Source organism: Meriones unguiculatus, chromosome 6, assembly GCF_030254825.1.
Source record: "Meriones unguiculatus strain TT.TT164.6M chromosome 6, Bangor_MerUng_6.1, whole genome shotgun sequence".
NCBI lineage: Eukaryota > Metazoa > Chordata > Mammalia > Rodentia > Muridae > Meriones > Meriones unguiculatus.
The window spans coordinates 5,229,764-5,257,509 of NC_083354.1; the positions used below are offsets into that span (position 1 = coordinate 5,229,764).

General features: G+C 40.7%; 1 protein-coding gene across 6 annotated transcripts in view; it reads right to left on the reverse strand.

Annotated features, from left to right (window-relative positions):
* The window catches only part of Bckdhb (branched chain keto acid dehydrogenase E1 subunit beta), a 164,346-nt gene that overhangs the window by 99,227 nt on the left and 37,373 nt on the right, over positions 1-27,746 (reverse strand). For all 6 annotated transcript variants that reach the window (XR_009592209.1, XR_009592210.1, XM_021633301.2 and 3 more), the window contains exons 4-8: positions 20,291-20,424; positions 19,906-20,061; positions 16,288-16,396; positions 4,537-4,634; positions 2,405-2,515 (exon numbers count right to left, since the gene is read on the reverse strand). Coding sequence is in view for 4 of the 6 variants with exons in the window: in XM_021633301.2 (XP_021488976.1) it covers positions 2,405-2,515; positions 4,537-4,634; positions 16,288-16,396; positions 19,906-20,061; positions 20,291-20,424 (608 nt within the window). In the remaining 2 variants the exon portion in view is untranslated. The remainder of the gene's footprint in view (positions 1-2,404; positions 2,516-4,536; positions 4,635-16,287; positions 16,397-19,905; positions 20,062-20,290; positions 20,425-27,746) is intronic.

Sequence of the window (27,746 nt, forward strand, 5' to 3'; positions counted from 1 at the left end):
AATTAGAAAACCTTCATTGTCATTAACTGAGTTAGGAACTGAGTTCATTTCAAGTAACCATATATCAAGAAAATCCTAGGCAGATGTGGCTTTACTGTTTGTTCTTTATAAAAGAAGTGGAGCCAGAAAAAGTCATAAGAAATCATACTATTAACAACCTAAAATTTTTTTTAAAACTTTAATACACATAAGTCTGTGTATAAATATACATATAGTTTAAATGAAATGTCTCATCTGTGCTGACAACTCTCCTTCCAAGATCCAAAATCCATCTAACAAAAAAGCCTACTACCAGACGTGAGAAGCCCTCTTCTGAGTCACTGGCCAGGTTGTCCGAGAGACTCCCAAAGCGTTACAGGCTACTCCCACTGCCGTTGGTTTCCCCCACAGAGGTGGAAGATAATAAGCCCCTATTACTAAAAACACCAGATACTTTGGAACCAGGGGCCAGAGGCCCCTGAGCTGAAAATGACCAGACTGTCTTCTCCCTGAAGACTAACTTTCACAATACCAAGAGGCACCATGTAATCTCCCAGTGGAGGAAAGCAGCCCACAGTCTACACAGCTATGATGCCTATGAGCCACGACAGACAGCACAGAACAATGGCCCTAAGCGTGTGTAGTACAGGCGCACATACCTTGGCAATAACCAATAGCTTTTCTAATTGGACTTAAGGCCCACTCAATAAAAAAGGAAATCATGCTTGGTTCTGGAAACCTAGCCAACTACCCAGGGCTAGTAAAGTCATGGATCTTGGAGGAGAACCTACAACTGCCTCTTTACTAAGCCAGCACAACCCCTCGCTACATTCTAAATATCAGCTCTTACACACAGATAAATGTAGTCCTTACTCTTTGCAACAGTTAAAGAGCACTGCAGAAAACAACAACCAATCAAAATGCAGAGTTGTGGAGCCCAGTGCCGTAAATACAGCTACAAAACAACTCCCACACCTGAGATTCAGGGAACATTGTGGAAGAGGGGGCAGAAAGATTGTAAGAGCCAGAGGAACGGGGAGTTTGCTATGAGATTGTGTCTGTCTCTCGGTAATGACGGCAATGATGCTACACCTATAGTCTCACCAATATAACAGACCAAATGTAACAACTGACATGCTAATGAGGTAGGGGTCACTCCAAGAGGCCTCAACCTAAGACAAAGAACTATAGACAACTAGGGAACAAGAGCAGTAGAAGTAGTCTTTCCCCAGGAAGAGCACAGCAATTAAAACTACATGCAAGTAACATTAAACAGACTGAAGAGATTGTATTTATAGATTAAGGACTATATCTGTATATACATATATGGATGCAACACTAATTAAAGGAAAGAGAGGCCATTAATTTGAAAGAAAGCAGGGAGAATTATAAAGGAGGATTTGAAGGAAAGAAAGGGAAAAGGGGAGTGATGTAATGATAACATAATCTCAAAAAAATTTAAAAAACAATTAAAAAAAGAGAATACTGTGTTTAGTAGATATGGAGAGGGAGTGAATCGAGGAAGAGTTAGAGGGGTGACTAAGGTCAAAACACATTATATAAAATTCTCAACGAACTAATAATATTTTAAAATTTTAAGACTAATAAAGATAAAATACTCCAAGGTTTATTTGTATAGCAACAAATAGAGAAAAGGGGAGAAATGCCTGTAATTGTTACCTAGACTTGAGTAGATGAGATCATCACAAGACAGAGATCAGAACCTTCCTCGGCCACTGACGTGAGGACTTAGCTCAATTCACCACGCAGAAGTCAATGTGTAGGACACCAATTACAAACAAGTATCTCAGAACTCAGCTCTATTCCTCAAAGACAACGATGTGAATTTACTTAGTAATAAGGGCATCTGCAATCTAATCTAAACAACAGGACAGAAACTATCATTCAGAGTAGACAGAATACCACAATGTAACACTCGGTCTGTGGTACATAGGATCGAAGTGATATAACTTCGATATAGAGTTAAATCCTAAATAATAATGTGATGGATTATAGAGAAAACTCTTTTAAAACTGACCCAAATCACTGACCTCACTAAATCAAACCCAGCTTGTTGAACCTAATCAGTTAAGAAGTTAGCTGCCTGCACAGGTGACACAAGTGGTCCTGACATATTCTCTTTGCACCATTCTGTTTCTCACAGAATTCAATCTGAGTTGGCAACAAGGACAACATTGAGATATTTTTAAACAGAGAAAACCATGGGAGGACAAAGACAGTCTATAGGGATCTGGTGGTTTCAACATCAAGCTCTTTCCACAGCACCTACTCCACTCACATTACAAGATCAAAAGTTTAAAAATGCTCATGCAACTCACAATTTCAAAATGGTTCTTTGTAAATATCCAACAGATGTGACATGAGGCCTTAAGGAAACAGCAGTGCAACAGCTACAGATTTATACCTTGCAAACTGTATCCACATCCCAAGGCACAATCGTCCGCAGATCAATGATTTCACAAGACACTCCAAGCTTTTCTTGGGCCATGGAAGCCACCTCCCGGATGACATGAACCTGAAAATGAGGGAAGATACACAGAGAATGACTAGAATGGTTCAGAGCTGAAAGACTAGTTGAATGTCAGCATCATTCACAATGACATTGTCTACAGCTGGAGAACAGATCTCCAGGGAGAATCCATAGATGTGTTTTAGGTATGTTAATCACCATGTCACAAAGACAAAGTTCTAGAAATCAGTTAGAAGTTAATGCCAAGGAGAAAGGGAGAAACATATATTCCAAAAGCTCAGAAGGCAAATGAAGTCAGAGGCAAAGTCCGGATGGCTAGGGAGCATACAGAGAAAGAAAGGCCACACACCACCAACATTTAGAGAAAAATGGCAGAACAAGAGTTCTAAATGTAAACAGAACAACTTAAAAAAAAAACAACAACTGGAAAACAAAGTCAGTATAACCCAAAGACAAAAAGTAGACAGTAGCCACACCAAAGTAAGAGGTAAGTGCTGGGTTTAATAACAAGAAGAGGAACTGGAGAAATGGCTCAGTGCCCTTGTTTCTCTTGCAAAGGACCTGGGTTCAGTCCTCAACATCATGCATGATGGCTGACAACCAGCTCAGAGAGAGGAGGGAAGGGAGAGAAAGAGAGTGAGTGATGGGGGGGGGGAAGTATGTGTGTGGTGTGTGTAAAAGCAAGCCCTGCTGTCACAGCTGAGGCCGAATTCTGTCACTGGCTCATAGGAGAGATAGTACACTTGGCCAGCAAAGCATGAGTGTGAGGGAGCAAAATGTAGGATGAGAAAGATCTCAATGCAGCATGATCTCAATGAAATATGAGCTGCAAAGGTGTTCTTAATGGACACAGCTGTGTGCACCCATTCAATATCTCACTATGACTGATTGAACAGGCACCTCACTTCCAGCAAGCATTGCTACAAACCTCAAGTCACAAGATAAGGAAATTCCAAGGAATGAATGTGCAGCATTGTGACTAAGCTAATAAAATTTTGTGTTGTTCATGAACTGGGCATGGCAGCAAGAGCCTGTAATCCCAGCACTTGAGATGTACAGGCAGGAAAATCAGTTCAGTCACATCATCAGCTGCACAGCAAGTTCAAGGGCCGACCTGAGCCACATTAAGACTCTGTTTAAAGACAGTCATGGCTGCATAAAGTGTAGAGGATACATGATAGCTGAGTACTCAGACCTAAGTAAGACATTCCACCTTCTCTAAGGCTCAGTGACAATGTGGAAGAGGGGGCAGAAAAAGCTGGAAGATGGGGAGAAGGGCTTCAAAACACCATCTTCTAGGCATGACACCCCCACCGAAATCATGAACTTAGAACAGCTGTGAATAGCTGCCCTTGGTCTCCACAAGAATGGGCCTATCAACAGCCAGTCATGAATGGAGGAAGCATTTAGGGGACCCCACATCTCACTGTGGAACTTGTTCTCCTGATAGATTTATGGGGAGGAGGAATCTCTGCCTTCAGACTGGTGACCCCACCAGGCTCCAGTGGACAGTCCCAATACACTGCTCACATGGATGTCCCTGTGGTTAAGCTAAGGGGGTCACAGAAGTCATAGATCTAGTAATGGGGCTGAGGTGCATAAAGAAAGAGGCAGTGATAAGAATGAACGAGAGATATGAGAGGATTAGAGGATGAGAGTAGTGTGTGTGTGTGTGTGTGTGTGTGTGTGTGTGTGTCAAAGAAGAAAGTTAATTAAAATAAAAATAAATAAAACCCTCCTTTAAAAAGAAAGGTTGGATCATTTACTTGATATTTGCTCAGGGTAGACCATATGTCTCCTCAGTCTGCACACACGCATGAACGTGTGCACTGCAGCAATGAACTCTTAATTAACTTGATTGGGGTCATTTGACAATGTATACATGCATGAGATCATCACACTGTCCACCTCAAATCATTATCTGTCAGTTATGCCTTAATAAAGTTGGAGGTGAGGATGAACACCATTAGCACAAAGACACCATCTGAGATGTAAAGAACACACCAGAATTACAAGCCAAAGCTTCCCCGACAGTGTGGGCTCAGCGGGTGGCCAGCATTACAGACCTGAGTGCCCCAGGCAACCAGAGTTACATCACTGCCCTCCTGGATGACTTCAGCCTGAGACAGGGGGATCTTGTAGGGTTCTACTGGGACCTGCTCCACTAAATACATGAGAGAGAAAAGCAAAAGTTAATTAATGTTCCTCACATGATGCTTGTGTCTTAAAGAATACAAGAGTCTCACTGTGACAGGATCTCATTGTTGAAAGCTTCGTGTGAAATAATAAATTTTATTACAGAGCTCTGCAAAATCTCTGCACAGATGAATGCATGCAACATGTGAAATAAATCACCTATCCTGAAGCATGGAAGACTGCAGTCAGAAACCAAAAGAATTTTAATGATACAAATTTTAGTCCAACTTAACTCATCAGTATTGGCCAAGCATAAGAATTTAGCATACAATGGTAAAATGATGACTAGGGGAAACGGACTATGATGGGTGGGATTCCTTGTACTTTGTTCCTCTTTTCATAAATATAAAACTTCTTTTTTAAATGCTTACAAATTTGGGTCCAGTGAAATGTTTCACCATGTGAAATTTCTTGCAGCAACTTGCCTGGAAACGTGAGTTCAATTACAAAAACCCACATAGTGGTAGAAGAAGAGCAGCCCCTGGCCAATGCTGTTCTCTGACTTCCACTCACAGACGGTGAGAATAATTAGAAGTTAATTTTAAAGGAAGCTTTAAAATGATTAGCAAATTTGCCAAAACCCTATTTGGCTGCATTCAGTTCTCAGACCAGTTTTCTTTCAAGCAGGAAACTTACAAGCACTTGGAGCATAAGGGAAAACACAGTAGGATTAAATTCATTGTGTTTCAGTTTTGCACTTTGCCATTGATGAGCAACATTGCCCATAACGGCCAACACCTTACAGACCTCACAAAGATTAGACAAATAGTTTCACCAAGCCAAAGAAAAAAAGACTAATCCACTGGTATCCCAGGGAAACAATTCTATGATTTTTCTATATAATCAAGCACAAGAAATTATCACTTGAAATTAGGTAGGAATGTAACAAATCTGACCAACTTAGCAACTCTGAAGTTCCATGAGAGCAGCAGTATGGGTGGAGTGCTCGGGGAAAATGGCTGCTCTTTTGTTCTCACCCCACCTCCTAGTTACAATAAACTGATCCATATACTTCTGCTTTGTATTCAAAGAGCAAAACAAAGAAAATGAAATACAAGCTTGCCCCTGTTTCCCAGTCTCTGAAATGCATTGCCCAGAAGTCATCAACGCTAACAATTTTGTAGGTTTATCCACATTTGAGGCTTTTGCCCCTCTTATGAGGCAGGCTCTTGAGTTACACCAGCTTTCACCCCAGCTTCCCTTGCAGCTATATCACAACACTCTCCGCTAAGCAAATTCACCCTCAGTAGACTCTGATTTGGAAGCTGAAGAAATGAAGGAGAAGCAAGTGTTCAGAATAATTCTAAGGTTGTCCATGCAGGTTTAGCGATACCAATAAAGTTACTCCAGTGAGGCGCACATGAAGAACTACTAATGCACCTTTGCAGAAATCACCCTGTTAAAAATGGCTACTAGGCAGCCAGCCTTGAAGCCTGGCTACCAACCACTTCAAAGGTGTCACTCCGTAGTTGTTTTTTTACTTGCGTTATGTGAGTTGACAGTTTCTGTTTGGAAACTCAGAACTCTGGCTTAGGATCTTTTCTGATATTTACAGTACGCAAACACACATCCACATATGCAAAGACCTTGCCTTTCTACTTTCACAAACAGAGTCACCCTGTACACACTGCTCAGAAAACTTCCACATCCACATTCTCTTTTTTCTTTTTTTACTTAGCAATACATCTTGACCATGTTTTTACAGTCGAAATACAGTTTTCAAGCTGTATTTAGAAGTTAAAAAAAAAACAACCTGCTACACTAAGTGATGCTAATACCAATGAGGTTATCACTAAAGACTGTCATTCATTCATTCATTCGTTGCGTGTATATTTGTACTATTTCCAATCCAATCTCTTATCAACAACCAGTACCTAAGAGTCACACAGTCTCTAAACATATCTAAATACATAACAAAATAATAAAACCTATCAAGATGTATTTTATAAGGAAATCTCAAAGCAGATGATTACTAAGCTAACAAATGCCAGACATAAAACAGTAGTAGGAAACTTACAAGCATTAGAGTGTTTTTAAAAGTTACAATGTATCACACAAACTATGTCATGTCAGATACATTGAGACTGGAGCACTACAGTTTATAAGTCAATTTATTTTTAAAGAGCGTGTCGTTTGGCTTATAGCCAGGTCGATTATTTATGTATCGAACATGGTTGTTTTTGCCCTACAACACTTACAACAGTGCTAAGTAGCTACAACAAAGACGCATGGCCTTAAAACCTAAAATATTTACTATCTGTTCCCTTACAGAAGATAATACTAGGTAGAACTATACACAATCCATTCAGAGATTAACTCATTCACTGATGGTCTATACCCAGTATTGGATGGATAAATAAATTAACAGATAGATGGAAAAATGGATACACATAGAGACATAGCAGAACAAGGTACTGTATTCTACTAGGCCATTAACCACCATGAAAGTCAAGACTATACTGAGGGTACCTGGCCAAAGATAGCACCCTGGCCCTCTGCCGTTATTTCAAGATCACAGGACAGCAGAAAAGGCAAGAAGCCAGCACACATTCCATTCTGCTTGCGAGTCAGTGACCGACAAGCAAGAACCCTGTATTCCTGCCTTGTAAATCAGTTGTCAGCTGGTGACTAGCAAATCCCTGGAATAAGGGCTCCGAGGCTGGCACACTAACATGAATGGGTTGGCATCTCGGTACATCTTCATTAAAAAACTGGCAGCGATGACTGCCTTGCTGTCTTAAATAAATTACCCAGAACAACACGGCCTCATTATTTTACCAATTAAGGAACAGCATGGCAAACAATGCTTTATTCTTTGTATATATATTTTTAACATCATACAGAGAATGTGATTCAGGGAGTAGCATATTAAGATCCAATTGGGGGCAATGAACCCTCTGTAGGGAGCAAGTGAAGTCCTAAGTGGATGGCAAGGACCAATATCCCAACCACACGGGAGGGTCAAAGCCTTCCCCAGGTAAGGCTCAGAGGGATGACAAAGCCTTCCTCCGGTCCAAGTGTGAATGCTGACAATGTGTATAGAAAATATCCACTATAGCTTTCTAGGTTCTAGCCCCCCTCCCCCGCCCTGCCTTGTGTTTACAGCCTAAAGACTACTCTCTTATACAGACCATTCCTACCGAGATTAGCTAGGCCTGCCTCTTTAGCCAGCTGTACATAATAATCCTGCCTCCCTGTTCAACTGTATATAGTAAACATGCTGACCTTTGGAGTGCTGCAATTTCTACCTCGGAGAGCCCAGGCCACCCGACCCCGGTCTTTCTGTATGCTGCGTCTATGTTTAAGTCCTCTCTTCATTCTCTCGCCACCCCAGACACATCGGTCCCTGGAGCCATGCTTGATGCAGCAGATTTCTTCAAAGTTCTTCCCAGTTCTGCATCAGTTTAATATTAAGCACTTGAAGGTAACGGCACAACTTAAATATGCTCATTTGTCAATGAGCTGGGCCAGATGAGCCAACAAAAATTCATAGGTGCTCTGTAGTTATATGAGTTTAAATGATAACGTATTCCAGGAGAAGGCTACTTCAAAATAGCAAGCGTGCATTCCCACCCTGTAACTACGTGCTTTCTGAAGGAGTTGGGACTCTAGCTAGCATCAGGAGCTAAAAAGCGTCACATCTGCTCAGAGCATGGACACCAACCCAATCCCCTCCTCTCTCCTGCATGCTGATTATATTCACTTCCTCAGGAGTGCTGTACAGAGAAAGCCTCAGAACCATACATATAATGATGATGGTACAACTGAGAAAGGAAGAAGGCATTATAGAGCCAAGTAGAGAACATCAAAATTATTAGGCAAGACAGTTTTTATAAAAGAGTACTGTAAACTTCTCACCTCCCCACTTGATTGCACATGAGAACACCTTTGCATACACAGCACATGTTCACTTACAGATTCATGGCATGAATAAGCTCATTTTACTTCCAAATAGCTCATTTCAGTTTCCATACTGATGCCTATTCCCCCAATTTTCTTCTAATAAACCATCTTAAACAGATTCTTGCAAGAATATACACATACACTATGTATAATATAGTCAGTTAACAATGACTGAGCATCCAATATATCCAGGCCTCAGGTAAGATGCTGGAAAAAAAAAAAACCTGAAGAAATCATTCATGCTACTAATAAATTAAACCTTCCCTGGGAAAAATAATAAAAGCACGACATTGACAACATATCAACAGCCACGCTGGGAATCTAGAAGGAGGCAACAGACTGCTTATAGACATTAAAGAGGTCTCACCAAGTATGGCACAATGGAGGAGTCTTAGAGAGAGAGATGGTTGACACGAGAGATAATAAAGGATTCGTGAGAAAACAAAAGGCATGGAAGTATGCAGTCATGTAAATGCTTAAGACAGATATCAGGCAGTGGTAGCACAGGCCTTTAATCCCAGCACTGGAGAGACAGAAGCAAGCAAATCTCTGTGAGTTTGAGGCCATCCTGGTCTACAAGATGTACAACAGTCAGGACTGTTATATAGAAAAACCCTGTCTCTTGGAGGCTGTTGGAGCTACTACCGCGGCATTAGCCATGAGTCATACTGTGCAGACTGCTCAGACCCTGAATAATCTTTTAGCCAATGTAGCTCATGCCTTAGATGTACAAAAAGGAATTAATGCTCAACTAAAAGGAGGCTTGATGGTGTTCAATCAGAGGATTGACCTCGTGCAGGAGCAAATTGATACCCTATGGCAAATCGCTCAACTTGGCTGTCAATGGAAGTATGCTGGACTTTGTGTCACTAGCATACAATATGAGAATTTTTCCCGTGCTGCAAATCTGTCTAAACAATTGTCTAGCTATATTTTAGGTAATTGGACTGGAGAATTCGATACTACGATGGAGCAGCTGTGAGTGGCCATTGTCACGGTAAATTCTACCAGAGTGGACGCAGGACTAGCCACAGGATTATCATCATGGATTGCTGCAGCCATGAATCATCTGAAGGAATGGGCGGGCATGGGAGCGTTAGCAGGCCTTCTGGTGTTGGTCTCCTTGGTTTGCCTGTGGTATATATGCAAGATTAGAGTCTCACAACAGCGTAATGCAGCCATGAACATTCAGGCCTTTACAGCCATTGAAGCAGGACAGTCTCCCCAAGCATGGTTGGCTACCATAAAAAGCTAAAATGTTACGCTCAGGATGCGAGGCTAAGCACTGCACTCAGGGTCAGCCGCTTTGGACCCAGAGAAGAGCATGTCTGATTGCATGCGGGTTGATGCCCCAGGTCCCGCCTCTGAGAAAAAGGTATCGGACGGGTCTGATGCTCTTTGGGTGGATGACACCTAAATGAACATCAGTACAAAGTCCCAATTTATTTCTAATATCAGAGATCAGACCTCTACTCTTGCCTGATGCGTCTAAAACAAAAAGGGGGAACTGTAGAGAGCTGCGGAATGCTGCGCCTTAAAGATGGAGCTGGTTTCTGCCTTCCACCTTCCCGATGGTGAGTGCTCTCTGTCACGAACAATTCCACATTTGGCTAAGGCCGAAGATCTGGCTTGCTTCCATGTATGTGGACCTATCTGCATTGCCCACATGGCACGCTGGGGTTGGCTACCCAGAGGCTATTTAAGCTGTGGGCTGGCTTTCCCCAGGGTCAGATGATTGTTCAAGGTTCCTGAATAAACTGCATTGAAAAAAAAAAAAGAAATACTGAAGGAAAAAAAAAAAGAAAAACCCTGTCTCGAAAAACCAAGAAGGAAGGGAGGGAGGGAGGGAAAGAGGAAGGAAGGAAGGAAGGAAGGAAGGAAGGAAGGAAGGAAGGAAGGAAGGAAGGAAGGAAGGAGAGAAGAGAGAAAAGAAAAGAAAAGAAAAGAAAAGAAAAGAAAAGAAAAGAAAAGAAAAGAAAAGAAAAGAAAAGAAAAGAAGAAAGACTTACGATATTTCCGATGAGGGGTAATACTGAAATTTGTAAGTTATCCTCCCCCATCCCCTGAAAGAATCTCCCAATGTCTTATGATTTTCTTTATTAATTACTTATGTGCAAGAAACACTGATCTTCATACTGAAAATTTCCCTGTGAAGTACTCAATGACAATTACAAATATATAAGGATCATCAATCCTTCCCCTCACCGAACTTCAAGAATCCCTGTTTTGCTGGGTGTAGTGGCAAATGCCTATAATCCAAACATTTGGGGAGACAGAGTGAAAACACAAGCAGATCTCTGTGAATTCAAGGCCAGCCTGGCCTACAAAGTGAGTCCAGGATAGCCAAGGCTACACAGAGAAACCCTGTCTCAGAAAACACAACAAACAACAACAAAAAAAGAATCCTCATTTTCCACAGATGTGAAACATGTGTAGTTTTATTATACCTGATGTCCTGGCAAGACATAGATGTCCCCTTTATTTAAAAAAAAAAAAAAAGTACCATACATTTCTGGAATGGCAGCCAATGATATCTGGTGATTAGATATAGTCAATGTCTGCATTGCATCCTGAAGAAACAGCCTGTCTCTCCTGTTAGTCCAGAGGGAGAAGCGGAGGGGCATATTTGTCCAAACAGAAGCCAGGTTCCAGCCCTGTCGCCTCACCTAATTTGGTAGTCTCTGACAAATTGTTACATTATTTTTGTGTCCCAGGGTCCCACCTGTGACTATGGACATATTACAGAACATAAGGACACAATATCTTAATTACCACAGACATCATCTCGGGGAGAAGACAGCCTTACAATCTACAAAACTTCACGGACCCCACCATCAACGCTGCGTAGAGCATTTCCATTCGAGGAAGAATTACTCTTACCCACAGTGCCCTTTGTTGTGCGTAGCTGGTAGAGAGAGATTAAAACCAAGATCCACGACTAGTCAAGCTCGGAGACTAACCGAAAGCAGAGTGCTCTGGCCTAAATGGGACATCTCTTTCACACTCCTCTCCTCCCAAGGCTCAGGGAGCCCTGACTAAGAGCCAGAGGTGGCAGAGGAAAGGAAACAATGTCTTCCAAACACAATAAGACAGCTGTACATAAGAACTCAGAATGGGGAAGAGGTTGGTGGACGGAATGAATATGATTCTATTTTTAAACACACCTTCTATAGCAAGGAACAACACCAGAACTTTACACAAGAAAAACCGGCAAATAATCAAATACTACCTTACACTCACCATATGTCATCAAGAGAGAGGAAAATAACACAAGAATTGAGGTGCAAAAAAATGCAATTGTTACCTCCAATTTTAAAATGGATCACTGTTTTGTAAACTGATAAGAAAAAAAGCACCAATAAACTGACGCATCTTTTCAGAATTTTAATTTAAGTAATTTTGTTCTTATTGGAAAAAAAAAATGGGGTTAGAGGGATGGCTGACTGAGTAAGAGCTCGTACCGCTCTTGCGGAGGGCCTGGGTTGGGCTACCTGCACATACAGGAGGCGGCTAAAAACCACCTGTAACTCCAGTTCCAGGAGATCTTTATCTGGCCTCTGCAAGCATGTGGTGCACACAAACTCATGCAGGCACACACACATACAAAGGGAGGCAGGGAGGGAGGGAGAAAGGGAGTGAAATTAGACACGGACTTTTGTTGTCTATCACCTTGATGCATACATAAAAACAAAACACAGGCATAAAAGTTGGGTTGGGCGATCCCTAGAGCTCTTCCACATTCACAGTGTTGTTCTTCTCAACCACTTGCACAGCTACAGTCACAGGGATCCATGTTTCTCCACAGAACGCTGGTTTCTCTATGAGTGACACATCACTTTTAAATGAATCCAAAAAGAAACTAAATGGTTACCACTCGGGTCAGCTCCTCCGTCGTGAGGTAGAGCCTGGTTTCAACTCTGGTTTCCAAAGATTTGTTCATTTCTGGCACCTTTCCACGTCACCACAATCACTTGGCACTCATCGTCAAGAATAGTTTTCTGGTGCTTCTAGAATCTTTGTCTGGCATGTTCATTGTGTTTTCAGAAGGCCTTGCTATGTGTAACTGGCTGGCCTTGAACTCACAGCAACCAATTTCCCAAATGTTAGGACTGCAGGTGAGTGCCGCCACACCCAGATTTCTGGGACTTTCTCCACTGTAGGTACCTATTCTGCAGGGACGAGTATTGGTTTTTATATTTGTACATGAGCAGGCAATAGCAATTACTGGGGGGCGGGGAATGACTGCAGTATGTTCTTGACTTCAAGCTCCATGTACTACCAGAGCGCAAACAAGGAATAACTGGGGATTAAAGAAAGCAGGAAAGGAGTTAACACAGATTTTGTGAGCTTCTAATTTATAAAACAGGCTTTATTGCGAGGCCCCACCCTCAGTGAAGAGCTGCTGACAGTTGATGGCTTTTAGAGGGAGAGAGTTGGTTTGTCTTAAGGATGTGGTCCTGGGTATGTCCATCATGCTACAGTGGGTAACCCCATACCCAGGAGTATATAAGCATGACAAATTGGTCCTTACGGATTTTAAGGAGGGGGTCACAAATTGGGAGGATGGGTAGAAGTGGGGGATGAATATTATCAAAATACGTTATGTGAAATAACCAAAGAACTAATAGAAACATATTTTAAGGAGCAGTTATCTGTAGAATATCTATAGCTTTCTCTTTATTCCTTGGATATGTAGACATTCATTTACACATTTTTGTACGTTTATAGAAAAAGATCTCGCAAAGCAAGTTACAAGAAAATCTTTATATCTTTTTTACATTTTATATGTAAGCAAATATGTTCCACCAAGTCACCAATGCAGATAAATGTAAATATGCAGAACTGGGGCTGAGGAATGAAGTGGAGAGCAAAGAAAATAAAAGGAAGTTTAGCTGTATTTACCCTGTATATAAGTTATTTGTAGCTATGGGACTCTGATGGGTGAACTTGTTATAAAGTGCCATGACTCGTGATCCTAAATTTTACACAGACACAAAAGTGCATCACTTACTCTATGACATGGCGTATGTTTAGTCACTACGAATATGACTAACTAAAGGTTTGAAGGACACATGTGCTCGGTGTTCAAACTAAATCTGAAAAACCAACAGGAAAACTCTGCTGGGCCCAGTGCCATGAATAGTGGTGCAGTTTATCAATCACAGAAAATATGTCAACAAATTCAAAGGTACTTCAAGATGCACTTCAAGTTCACTGAAAACTTTTGATTCTCCTCCCTACTCAACATTTAACCCTAACCCTAACTCTCATCAGTAAGTAATGGTTCACTTGTTTTAGATACAATAAAAGTTCTCCTGCATGGCTAATATAGAAATAGAAATCTATGTAAACAATGCATAAGAGACAGGTAGAGCAAAGTAACTAACTTGTGACCGCATAAATGAAAACCTCACTGTCAGGAAACACATGCTTCCTCAGTGATACAGAGATAAATAGAAATGAGACAGTGTAGACACCACTCACAAAGACAGAGACCATATATTCTGATATAACAGGCAACTTTTTTAGATGACTGACATTTTAGCTTCCTAAGGAAATCCATGCCTAGAATCCCTAACATACTTTATTTCAAGAACTATGGAGGCAACAGTACTTCAGATTTGGGGATCTCTCTCTTTCCTAACAACACAAGTCAGTTTTCAAAAACTAAACGGATAAAGTGAAATGGAAGAGCAATGCATGAGCCTTCAATAAATATTCATATGATGAATATCCACATAAGGTAATATGTATGCAACAGAACTGTGTGTGCCTTAGATTTTGAGGTGCTCTTTTCTTCATCCAACATGCACTTCCTAATTAACTCATTAGCGGTCATGTCCCAGAAGTAGCGGTTCAATACATTAATCAGCCTGCTGAAGCGAGGAAGTAGCCTACCTTCCTTAATAACAACAAATATTTATACAATAATAACAATTCATACAATAACAAATCAGTAGCGATGAGCAACTATTCATACAATTTAAGAGCATGTTCCTTCTCTGAATAATGCCCTACTGTTATACGCCATTGTGCAGTATTATCACCATCGTAAGAATAATGAACAATGACCATTCACACAATCGAATGCAATAGACTCAGCAACACAGATAAAACCAGACATGGACAACAACATGCGTGAACCTCTGTAACACCAGTATGGGCAAAAGGAGACAAACAAAAAATATATGTGAGATTCCATTTCCACAAAGCCCAGCTAATCTAAAATAAACATGAACCTAATCGCAATCAGAAAGCAGCTAGACTTATAGAATTGAGAGAATAGCAGGCAGAAAAGGGAAAAAAAAAAACAAAAAACAATGGGGGGGTGTTAGAGGGGACTGCAGGAATGATTAAAATGTTCTACATCTTGCTCTATATACTGGCTCTATGGATGTATGAGGCTGTCAAAAGAGCATCAAACTGAGCACAATAACTGTGTGTTTTATTGTACATAAATTACATCACAACAAAAACATGTGGTTTTAAATTTAACTATTCAAGAGTGATTTGCCAAAGTAATGTTCTTGAATTCAGGGGGGAAAAAAATACACTTTAGACAGAATAAATCATTTGATATTTAAATTTTCCATTACAGCCGAGAAATAAGCAGCCACAGATGTGTGTTTATAGAACTGTGATCGTAAGCTAAAGGATGGGTAACCGGGCATCCCGGCTCACGGCAGACAGACCCCCAGGGAAGCCATACAGCACAGCACACTGTTGACAGCTTTACCACAGGGTCCCCTGACCTAGAGCACCTTTGGGGTCACTTATCTAAAGGGGACTTTCAATGTCATGAAGGACAAGTGCCTTCCCTTTCTCATTCAGCCCACACTAACCAAACAGAACTAAGCATCATCTTTTATTCTTGCTAACATTGTACATTCCATGATCAAATTCTAACTAGATGGGTTTTCCCTAAAGTCCTCATGTGAGGACAAAAATAAGTATCATAGAACTCAATCTTCAAGGTGTTGTTGTTGTTGTTAATATAATTGGTGTTAGGCTACTTAATGTTTCATATTCGCCCTATAATTGTTACGGCAGTATTATTTAACCTACTATCACAAATAATAACACACAGACACCTGTTAAATTTTATAGTTGCCTTATTTACCTTGGGCTAGGCAGATATTTCACTTACGCTGTCTCAATAACCTCACCATCTACCTTCCAGCCCGCATCCAATGCCATCCGCCTTAACCATGCCTATCTGGGCTACCCTTCCATCCATAATCTTATAAATACTTGCTTTTATTCCTCATCTGGCCCTTTCCATGCCATTATTGGAGCCCTTTCTCTCGGCACATGTGGTTCCTTCTCCATGCTTAACACATCTTAGTGTCCTCCTTCCTCCTCTCTCTCTTTGTCTCTATCTCTCTCTTCTGCTTTCTCTCTCTTGATTCTCCTGAACCCAAAGCCCAAGAACCTTAGTCACACCTACCCCATCTTGCCATACCCAGGTTTTAGGCCTTTTAATCAACCAATCAGGTATAATATCTTAGGCAGCTTTATACAACAAAGATAGGTGTCTCCAGCCAGAAAACAGATCTTGAGGGCCAGTAATTAGCACCAAAATATAAGCATCAGGCCAACCCCCAAAAATAAGGAAAGTAGAAATCAAGCTTAAAGGGGAATATGGGTTTTTTTTTTAAAATTAGCTATGCAAAAGAATATAAAGATAGTCACAAAAACAAAATATAAGAAATCTTTACCTGCTGCCCTGTAAAGTATTTTAGGTTCAAAAAATATACATGGATTTTTATCTTCTATGCATGACAACAGAAGTCCCTTGGCCTGGAACGGGCTCCTGGGTATAACCACCTGTAAAAACAAATAATTTTAGAAAAATACATCCCCAGGAAGCCCACTTGTAAGGCTTGACACTTAACCAATCTCTGTAACTAAATTCAACTAGAGAGCTGATATTTGTATTTATTATAAAATATTTACAGTGTCCCTCAGAAATCTTTGTTCATGTGTATTTCTATAATGTATTTCCACGCTCTGATAACCAAGATACTGATCCTCCTTTAAGGAAGAGAACCTGCAAAGCACGTAAAAAGAAAGCAAAAGGCTGAGGAGCAGCACCTCAAAACAGATGCTGAGACTCACAGCAAACATTGGGCAATGCAAAGGGAGTCTTGGGGAATAGTGGGAGGGGGAAAAGGACCTAGAAGTGACAGGAGTTCCACGAGAAAAACACCAAAGCCAACTAATCAGGGCCTAGAGGGGTTTGCTGAGACTGAAGCATCAACCAAGATCTAGACCCCACACACACACAAAGATGTAGCAGATGGGGACTACATCGGACACAACTCACTTGCCAGGCCACAGGAGAAGAGGACACGTTCAGTCCTGATGCAACTTGATGAGCTGGGGTGGACGGGAAAGGGAGCTCCCCTTTTCTGAGGAGGAAGAGGGGAGGGAGAGAGAGTAGAACTGGGAGGGGAGGAAGGAAGGGGGCACAAAAATGTAAAGTGAACAAATAAATGAGAAAAAAATGTTAAAAATAAAAAGAAAGCAAAGAGAAGTGTCCATCTCTAAGCACCATCTCCTACTAGCACACTGCTACCACTCCCCAATGCCAAGTGCCAAAATCCCCTTCACTCTGACGGGCAAATGCAACCTGCACTTCAGAAGTGAAAAAGCAACTTACTGAATTCTGTGCCTGAGTTATTAAAGCATCCAGTTACACATAGAAGGGGAAAACATGCCTACTCCATATCTCCAGTGGATGGCAAGGGCTCCAAGATCTTCAAGAGGGAGCAGATGACGAGGATTATTGACAGCAGGAGGAGTACATGAGCTAACTCGGCCAAGTGACTCGGCAAAGCACTCTTGAGTGGGTGGTTTCGTCAATCCTTCAAAGTGACCTCAGGAAGTATCAACTACTCTTGTTCTCACTTAGAAAGAGACCGTAACATATAGAGGGGAAAAGACACGACCCAAGGTCACAGCGCTTGCCAGATCAGAGACTCCTGCTCTGTCTTAATGCAAACTGGAGATCACGGTCTCGACCACGGTTCCTCAAATCACAAACTTGTTCACGAGTTTCGTAACTGTGCAAGAACAGACTCTACTTTGAAAGGATCATTAGAATAAGCCTGAACCCACTACAAAGATCAAATAAGACTCCCTGAAGCAAATCCCCTCTGGGTGTCAAACTTACTATTTTGGTTTTTTTTGTTCTGTTTTGTTTTGCTTTGTGGAGCTGGGAATCAAATCCATGGCTTGCACATACTAGGCAACTACTCCACAGACCAAGCACTCCTTGGTCTGGCGGAGAGGAAGCCATACTAGGTACACCAGGCTGGCACACCAGGCTGGCCTCATACTCTTAATCTTACTGCTTTGAGAAATTGTTATTTTTATTGAAAGAATTTTGTTTAAAAATAAAATAGCATAAATTTCTCTAGTATCCATATCACGCAATGCCTTTATACTTCTATCTTTAGTGTCTCTTTGCTAAGACAGAGTTTCTCTGTGTAACCATGGCTGTCTTGGAACTTAGAATTCACTCTGTAGACCAGACTTGAATTCATAGAGACCTGCATGCCTTTGCCTCCCAAATGCTGGGATTAAAGGTGCTCACCACCACCTTCCTGCCATAAAATGTATTTATTTTTATTTTCTGTGCATGGGTATTTTGCCTATATATGTGTCTAGGAATCACAAGTGTGCAGTATCTATAGAAGCCAGAAGCAGGTATCAGATCCCCTGGAACTTGAGTTACACAGATGGTTGTGAACCGCCATGTAGGAGCTGAGGATCGAACCAGGATCCCCTGCAGGAACAGACATTGCTGTTAACCACTAAGCCAACTTTCCAGGCCTTGCTTTCTTCATAGAGTTGTTTTTATTAGCCCTTTATTGTTATTTATTATATTTTGAATTTCAAGTTTAAAAATAAGAAATATAAAACACAGCAGATTAAAAGTTCCATTGTATAAATTCCTAGGATAAACATTGAATATGACCAATATCCAGCTCAAACTCAAAAATGAGTGTTGCCTCAAAGTGGCTTTTGTCCCAAACTACCACTTCTGGCTTGTATCAGAAAAGCATACAGCCTCCATTCAACTGAGACAAACATTATTACGATCCAGCAGAAAATAAAATAATAATAATAATAAAACAGTAAGAAGAAAATGTAAACATTTTTACAACTGATTTGGGTTGTCAAAAACAAACATGCTTCTCTGGCTAAAACATCTCTGAGTTTCTCTGATTCCCTAGAAAGCTATTTGGTGAATAACAAGAGACAAAACACTCAAAATATCTGTGATATCAAAAAGACTTAAAAGCTAGCCCAGGGTCGTGTTAAAAATGGGAGACCCTTCTAAGTAGATTGAGCAGGGCTGCTTTAATCTAGATTTTAAAAGATTCACCTCTAGATAATAGCCTTCTCTCCATCTGTTTAAAAACTGAAAACTGAGCGAAAAGCAAACATGACTTTGAGGTAAATATTGACTAAACTGTAGGCTTTATTAAAAGTACCCCCAAATCAGTTAAACAGGAAAAACCCACTAGAAAGAAGAAATTAGAGCCCTGAGAGGACACCATCCCCTTTAGAATCTATAACATTAATTAATGCCAACATCAGGCAGGTGCTGCTTCAGGAGGAACATTCTGGAAAAGTGTGCATTAGCAAGTTAATTTAAAAGGAAATGCTAATCTCTCTTTCTCAAACAGAGTTAAGTTCCATCAATTCCAAAGTCCTTCCTGTCTTCCTTCAGGGAAGGGTGTTTGTGAAAACTAACTGAAAGGACTCTGGCTAGCTTGAGCATGGAGAGCATGGCCCTGGCAGGCCTTGCTCTTCTCCCTGATTCCCTCTGCCTTGCTAAAAATTCTCAGATTACATTCCTAAAGCTATCCCCACCCCCAGGTCTATTCCCTTATTTGGCCACTTCCTCCTCCTAAGGCTGACTACCAAGGTCCAGCTATCAAAGTATCAGAGTCCAGTAATCAAAAACCCCTGTTGGCTCACCTAATAAACATGTCTAATTAAAATTAAACACCTCATCCTGACATGGAGTTTCCCTCTTTATCTTTATAAACCTATGCGCCACGTCTCTCTCCTCTCTGTCCAGAGACAGTCCTTTGTCCTCCTCCCTCTCCCTTGTTCCTTTCCCCCTGCTCCCTCTCTCTCTATCTCCCGTCTTTGTCTCTTACTCCCCGCCCTCTGTCTCTCTGCCTCAAATAAATCTCCTTTTGTGCTCAGAACTTGGTCTTGGGGGACCTGATCACTTCTCTTAACACTAACAGCATGAACAAAAGCAAAAACAACAAACAAGGATCCAATAAAAAAAAAAAAAAAGTAAACAAGGATACCTTGATTCCTGGGCAATGGGCAAAAAACGCTTCAGGACTCTGAGAATGGTAGAGAGCCCCGTGGCCCACGCAGCCCCATGGCGCCCGGATGGTGAGGCTCCCACAGTTGAAAAGATCGCCAGAGCGGTAGCGATACTTGGCAGCCTCGTTGACAATCTGCAGAGAGAAGGGACATGCCACAGTGACTCTCTCCTGCCCAATGCATGTCCTAAAACAGTGCCATTGGGTCTTTAACGCATCCACATCACAAAAACTAGAACGGCAAAGCACAAACACAAGACGACAGACGACAGGCACGGCAGGGATCGAGTAGGATGGGCTCGTGTTTGGACACTGGAGACTGTTGTAGGAGATGCCCTCCCCAGCAAAGCGGAAGGCAACCTACCTGATCAAAGGCAGGGAAAATATAGTCGGCAAACTGGATTTCCGCAATGGCCGTAGCACCGGTCACCGCGATCCCAATCCCAAACCCAACAATTCCTTGTTCACACAATGGGGTGTTAAACACTCTATCTTTCCCTTAAAAAAAAAAAAACAAAAAAAATGTAAATAATACTAATAATAAATAATAACAATAATAGGAACAGAAATAGAACTCAAACTTGCTGTAGCACAGGTAAGCAATGCAGTGTACAATACATCTGAAAATTGGGTGGGATAATGAAAGATGGGACAGTTAGAAGAAACAGTAAACAGCAGGATGACTGATTTCAGTACGTAACTGTATTAAACGTAGGACACCTAAATATACCAATTAAAAAAAAATGCCGCTCTGAGATTTTTTTTTTTTTTTGAAAAGCAAAATCCAGCTATTTGAAGGGAAAATTGTACATAAAAAAACTACACAGTGACCAAACTCCCTGACCAAACGGAGGCTGACTTCATATTATCGATAACAAGACAACAAGGGGAAAGGCCCTGCAGGAGATGGTAAGGCAAAATTCTTAACCATTAAAGGGTTGAATTCACAAAGACTTAAGAAGACATGGAACAATGAGCACCAAGCAGTTTGGAGTAACAGACACAAGTAAATGTGGACACAGACAAGTACATTGGCAGTGTGACATTTTTGAAATACTACCTAGGTAAATGACAGGGGGGAAAAACCTCCAAAAAGGAAGGGGGCTTTCAAAATGCAGATACAACATGGTAAACACTGTGACTTGGCACATGCATGATGTCTCCAAACCCTGAGCCGAGAACTAGATCTAATACTGACAGGATTAGACCAGCCACACCCTGGGCTACTGGACTATCTCAACGACTCGACTCGTTAAAGATTACAATCAAGTTCAGCAAGTCTCAAAACAGAAAGATCTGCATGTGGAAAAGACACCTGTGGAGAACTGGAGGTAAGGGGTGGGAGAAGGCCGAGAGAAAGTGGGGGAAGGGTTGTCAGAACGCACTTCGCACATGTATGTAAAAAAAAAAAAAAATCAGTAAGATTTATTTATAAAGACCATACTTGGTATGTTCTCTAGCCACGGTGGGATTGTATTAGAAATCAGTTAACAATAATCGTAAAATCTATAGGTGGGGCTGTAGATCTCGGTGGCGGCTCTCGCCTAAAACACAAGAGGCCTTGGGCTCAAGTCCCAATATTCAAGAAAAAAATAAAATATGGAGGGGAGGGAGCAAGAAAGTTGGCTAATTGCTTTGTTATCATTTATTGTAAAATATCCCTTATAGGTTCGTGTGCTTGAACATTATCACACTACCCCACCCCCTGAACCCCCACCCCCACTCCCCAAACTAGTAGACCTGTTTGGAAGGAGGTGAAACCTTTAGGAGGTGCAGCCTTTCCGAAGGAAATATGTTACCAATGACAACACAGCCTGCTCACTCTCTACTTGAGTTAAGATGCACTGTGACCAGCCACCTCCTCCTCCCCCCTGTTCCCCAGCTCCTGACACCATGCCTTCCCTGCCAGCTGTCACGTCTTCCTGTTCAATAGACAGTACCACCGAGCTGTGAGCCAAAATAAACCCTTTCTCCCTTCAGCTGCTTTATCAGGTTATTTTATCACAGCAACATAAAAAAAAAAAAAAAAGAAAGGGGGAAAGAAGAAAGATGCAGTGAAGTTTGTGTTAGATGGCTTACTAAATGCGTCACTATAATAGCTCAAAAAAAAAAGAAAAAAAGGAAAAAATGGAAATTAGAAAAAGTGTTTGAATGGAATAACTAAACTCTATAACTTGCTGAACTACTGGAGATAACTGCAGAGGTGCTTTTTTTTTTCAAATTAACCCTCCTCTATTTATTAAACTCCAGGCAAAAAATGATCAATTTGTAGAGGCATTGGAAAACTAAAAGTGGCATAAACTGAACACTTGAACCTTGAAAGAAGGGACACAGAGTTATAAAGTTTACCCAAAGGGACTCTCCACTCTGTGTCAGAGACCACTAGAATCCAAGCAGGCAGACTATATTAAGGGGTGTCAAAGAAGAGATTCTGAGGTGGAGGGGGTCAGTTAACTGAAAACCAAGAAAGTATATCTCATTTACACACAAACTGGTCAAGCACTGGTCACAGACATCTGCACAACACTCTAAAAAGAACTCAACAGAAAATAACCTCTGAAAGTTAAAAGAGCTGGGCAGAAATTTCTCCTGTGCCGACTAAAAAGAACTTGAGAGTATGGAATTCCCTAGTCTCTTTAAGTTAGAGGAGCTTTGCAGGGTTTAAGGAAGACACTATTAAATGATGAATGGGTCCCCAAAGGGGCCAAGAGGGAAATCCAAAATTTCCTAGAACTGAAGGAAAGGGAAAACACAACATATCAAAACCTATGGGATACAATTACATCAGAAGAACAATCCTCAGGGGGAAGTCCTAGCTACAACTGCCTACTTAAAAAAAATCAGAGAAATCTCAAATAACTAAATTATGCACCTGAGGGTGCTGGACAAGCAAAACAAGCCAAACAAAAAAAATCAGTAGATGGGAAGTAAAAAATTAATAAAATGAGAGAGAGGGGAAAAAAGGAGTCAAAGAGAGTGAACTGGTTCTTTGAAAAAGACAAGTAAGATTTTCATATCCTTAGATAAACTAGTCAAAAGAAAACGGTATAAATTATGACAGATACCAGGGAAATTCAGAAAATCTTTATGGCAAACCTTAATATGGTCCATTAGCTGGACATGGTCACACAGACCTTTAATACCATCATGCAGGAGGCAAAGGCAGGTGAATCTTTGTGAGCTCAAGACCAATGCCATCTACTCAGCAAGTCCAGGCCAGCTAGATCTATAAAATAAGACCTTGTCTAAGAAAAAAATTAAAAAAAAATCATATCTTCTTAATTTAGAAAATCTAAAAGAAATGAATGAATCTCTAAATGCATATGACCTCCCAAAATAATCCAAGATGACATCATTTGAATACATCTAATATGTCCGTAACAAGTAATAAGATTAAAACAGTTAAAAACCTCCAAATAAGACTGGGGAGATAGTTTAGTCAGTACAGTGGCTGTCCTACAAACTTGAGAACCTGAGTCAAATCCCCAAAACCCACATGAAAAAAAAAAAAAAGGACAACCAGCTGGTTGCAGTGGTGCACACCTATAATCCCAGCACTCAGAGAGGCAGAGGCAAGAGGCCAGCCTAGTTTACAAATCAAGTCTAAGACAGCCAAGGTTATACAGATAAACCCTGTCTTGAAAAACCAGAAGAAAAAAAAGAAAGAAAGGAAGAAAGAAAGAAAGAAAGAAAGAAAGAAAGAAAGAAAGAAAGAGGAGGAAGAGGAGAAGGAAGGAAGGAAGGAAGGAAGGAAGGAAGGAAGGAAGGAAAAGAAAAAGGAGGAAGAGGAGAAGGAAGGAAGGAAGGAAGGAAGGAAGGAAGGAAGGAAAGAAAGAAAGAAAGAAAGAAAGAAAGAAAGAAAGAAAGAAAGAAAGAAAGAAAAGAAGCCAACCATGGGCCCTCCATCCCCTTGGGACTTGGTCTCTTGCTGTGGACCCAGGATCCCCTATTTCTTCCCTCCCACACCTTTTAGCCATTCCTTCTAGCCACCTCTATTTCTCTGTGAATTCCTCTGATCCACAGAAAGGCTCTCCACCAGGAACCCACAACTGCCACACTAAGGAACTCAGGCATGGTACATGCCAGCACACCTCCATCCCCCTAAGACTTGGCCTCTTGCTGCAGAATTAGGGTCACCCTAGCTTTGGACTGACATCCTTTTCAGTCACTCCTTCCAGGCCATCTCCAGTCCTCTGTGACTCCTCACCAATCCACAGAACAAGGTCTCCACTATAGCTCCACACTTGGCTGAGATTCAGAACCACTCTTTACCGGGAAATCCACAGCCACCGCACTCAGCTAGGATGCATTCATTCCTTCTAGACCGCCTCCATTCTTCTGTGAGTCCACACTAACTCATGGAACTGCTCTCTACTGAGGACCCAAATTTGTCTAGGATCCAGATTAGGGTAGCAACAGCCAAAAAACTGAACAACCTCTGCCCCCAACGTAGACAAGACTCATGAACGCCACAACCCTTGTAACTCCAGATGTGCCATCTCAGCTCAAACACACAAACATGAACAACCAAGACAATATGCCTCCCCTAGAAGCCAAAAATCCTACTGCAGTAGGCCCTGAGAAAGGCAGCCTAGCTGAAGCACAAGACAAGAACTTCAAAATAGCTATCATGCGTATGTTCAAGGACCTTGAAGAGGATATAAATAAATGCTTCATTCAATGAAGATCATGAAAGAACAAACCATTGAATAAAAAAATGAAAACAATTCAAACATTAAGTGGAATTTAACAAAGAAACAGAATTTTTAAAGAAAAGAAATCCACATGGAAATAAAACTCAAAATGAAAAAAAAAAAGCAAAAAAAAAAAAAAAACTCAGGAGGTCAAATAAAAAGTTCAAAGGTAAGCCTCACCAACTGACTGAATAATGTAGAAGACAGAATTTCAGGTCTTAAAGACAATAGAGAAGAAATGGGTGGCTCAGTCAAAGAAAACATTGACCAAAAAAAAAAAAAAAAGCATAATAAAACCACTAGAGATAGTGTATCACCCAGGAAAGGAGGCATTATCACAAGCAGGATTGAGAACTAAAATAAACACATCCAGAAAGTCAAGAGAGTGGGTAACGGATTACTTTACTTTACAAAACAAAGCTGTTCATGCAATCAACAAAAGCTTAATAAGAAATAGGTAGAAAAATGAAATTCAGGACATACAGCCAAAGGTACACTAAATTAAACATGTTAATATCCACATGAGGAAGGACTTAAGACTATCGACCTATAGTGAATATATTAATGACGATGTAGAGTTAAAAACAACAAAAAAAAGCCAAGCACAAAACATCAAGGAAATGTAGAACACTATAAAAAGCCCAAACCTACAAATAAGAAGTATGGAGCAGTGTTTCTCAACGTTCATAATGCTGTGACCCTTTAATACCCTTTCTCACACTGTCAGGACTCCCCCACGAACCATAAGATTGTTTTTGTTACTACTTCATAACTGTAATTTTGCTACTGTTGTGAATTGTGATGTAAATATCTGTATTTTCTGATAGTTTTAGGTGACCCTTGTGAAAGTAATTTGTTCTCCAAACCTGTGAGTCATGACCCACAGGTTGAGAACTGTTCATAAAGAGAAAACAGAAGAAACCCAGGTCAACAGCACAGAAAATATTGTTAACAAAAATCACAGAACATTTCCCCAATCTAAAGAAAAAAAAAAAAAACCTTCCCACAACACATAAAAATTAAAACACTAAATGTATGGGGACAGGGAGAAGATATTACAAGCTGCAAGGGGGAAAGATAATGTTATATAAAAATCCAAGCCCATTAGACTAATACCTAACTTTTTACTGACGTCTCCAAGTATTCTACAAGGATAAATATATCACAGATGCCAACCTGGACTACTACTATATCCAGCAAAACTATCGATCACATTTGATAGAATAATAAACAGTTCACAGTAAAAACTGAACTTAAACAATGTCTGTCCTCCAATCCAGCTCTATAGAAAGCACTAGAGGGAAGAAAAAAACTTGAAAACACTGAGGAGGACATAAAGAATATATAATCCAGAACAGTTAATCATAAGAGAGTGGAAAAATACATCATAACAAAACAAAGATATTACTACTTAATAGCTCTATATTAATGGCCTCAATTCCCCAATAAAAAGACACTGACTAAAAGACTAGATTGGAAAACAGAATCCATTTTTTCTGCTGCATCCAAAAAAAAAAAAAAATGCTTCAACATCAAGAACAGACATAATCTTAAGGTAAGATGAAGGGAAACAATTAGTGTATCACTCAACCCTCACTAGAAAAGCTGCTTCTTACAGTACATGGAAATTAAATTAACAGAGACCCACCACTGGACAATGTGCAGTGAGTCAAAGACTTTAGATCACTCAGCTAAAAACGGGATCTTATCAATCCTCATTCCTGGCCCAGTGCTCAAGGATCTATTCTGAAGACAAGGGAGAAGATTGCAAAAGCCAGAGGTGGTAGATGGTCCCTCAGAAACAGTGTCTTCCAGACACAACATGATCACATATTAACTCACAAAGACTGTGACAGCATGCACAAGACCTGTACAAGTTCAAACCCGACAAAATCCCAGCACAGAGAATGGATAGTGTACACAAAATCCCATCCTTAACCAAGAAGTTATTGGGACTGATACCTTCTGGGAAAAGGAAAATCAGTTTTCTCCAATAGAGTGTCACTAGATATATTAACCATACTCCAAAACAGGCCCCATGCCCAGGAATAATTTACAAACATGCAATGGACTCATGATTTTGGGTGCTTTTTGTTTACCTCCTCTCACCCCCATCTTATTGGGTTATTTGTTTGCTTGCTTTGATTTTTTTTAAGAAAACTTAAAGTTTGAGTAGGTGGGTAGGGAGGTGAGGAGGAGCTGGGAGAGGAAAAAGAATGATCAAAATAAATTGTTTGAAAAAATTTAAATAAGTTTTTAATGGCAAGCATATTGTTTAAAATCCTAACAATCAGGAGGAAGAGGTAGGAAGATTCCCCAAGACTCAGTTGATTAGCTAGCCTACCTTAATGTGGAAAGCTCCAGGCCAGTAAGAGACCTTGCCTCAAAAACCAAGGTGAACAATGCCTAAGAACTGACACCCAAGGCTGTCCTCTAGCCTACACACACATACACCCACAAACATGTGTGCAAACATACACACTTGCCAACTAAGAACAGTGCAGGGTCCAATGAATTCACTGCACAATTCTACCACATATTTAAAGAAGAATTAACAACAATCCTTCTCAAATGACTATATAAAATAGAAAATAAAGGGATGCTAGAAAACTCTTTATAAAACAAATATTACCCTGATGCCATCACCAGATAAAAGTATGGAAAGGAAGGAAAGAGAAGAAAGGAAGGAAAGAAGGAAGGAAGGAAGGAAGGAGGGAGGGAGGGAGGGAGGGAGGGAGGGAGGGAGGGAGGGAGGAAGGAAAGAAAGAAAGAAAGAAAGAAAGAAAGAAAGAAAGAAAGAAAGAAAGAAAGAAAGAAAGGATAAACTTAGATGCACAAATTCTTAAGACAGTATTGTAAATCAAACAAACAGACTATGATAAAGTCTGGCAAGGATATGGACAAAATGGAAGGGCCAGAAACGGGAGTGCGGAGGGTGGGAGGAGCTTCAGAACCTCTCACTCAGGCTTTGCCTTCTAACCACATTGTACAGCACTTCATCAACACACTACTCAAATCCCAGCTAAATTTTCACCACTTCTCAGCTACTATCAGCATTTTATGACAAAAATCTAATTTCAAAAATCTAACCAGGAACCCAAACATTCTGGGACAGACCTGGTTGGT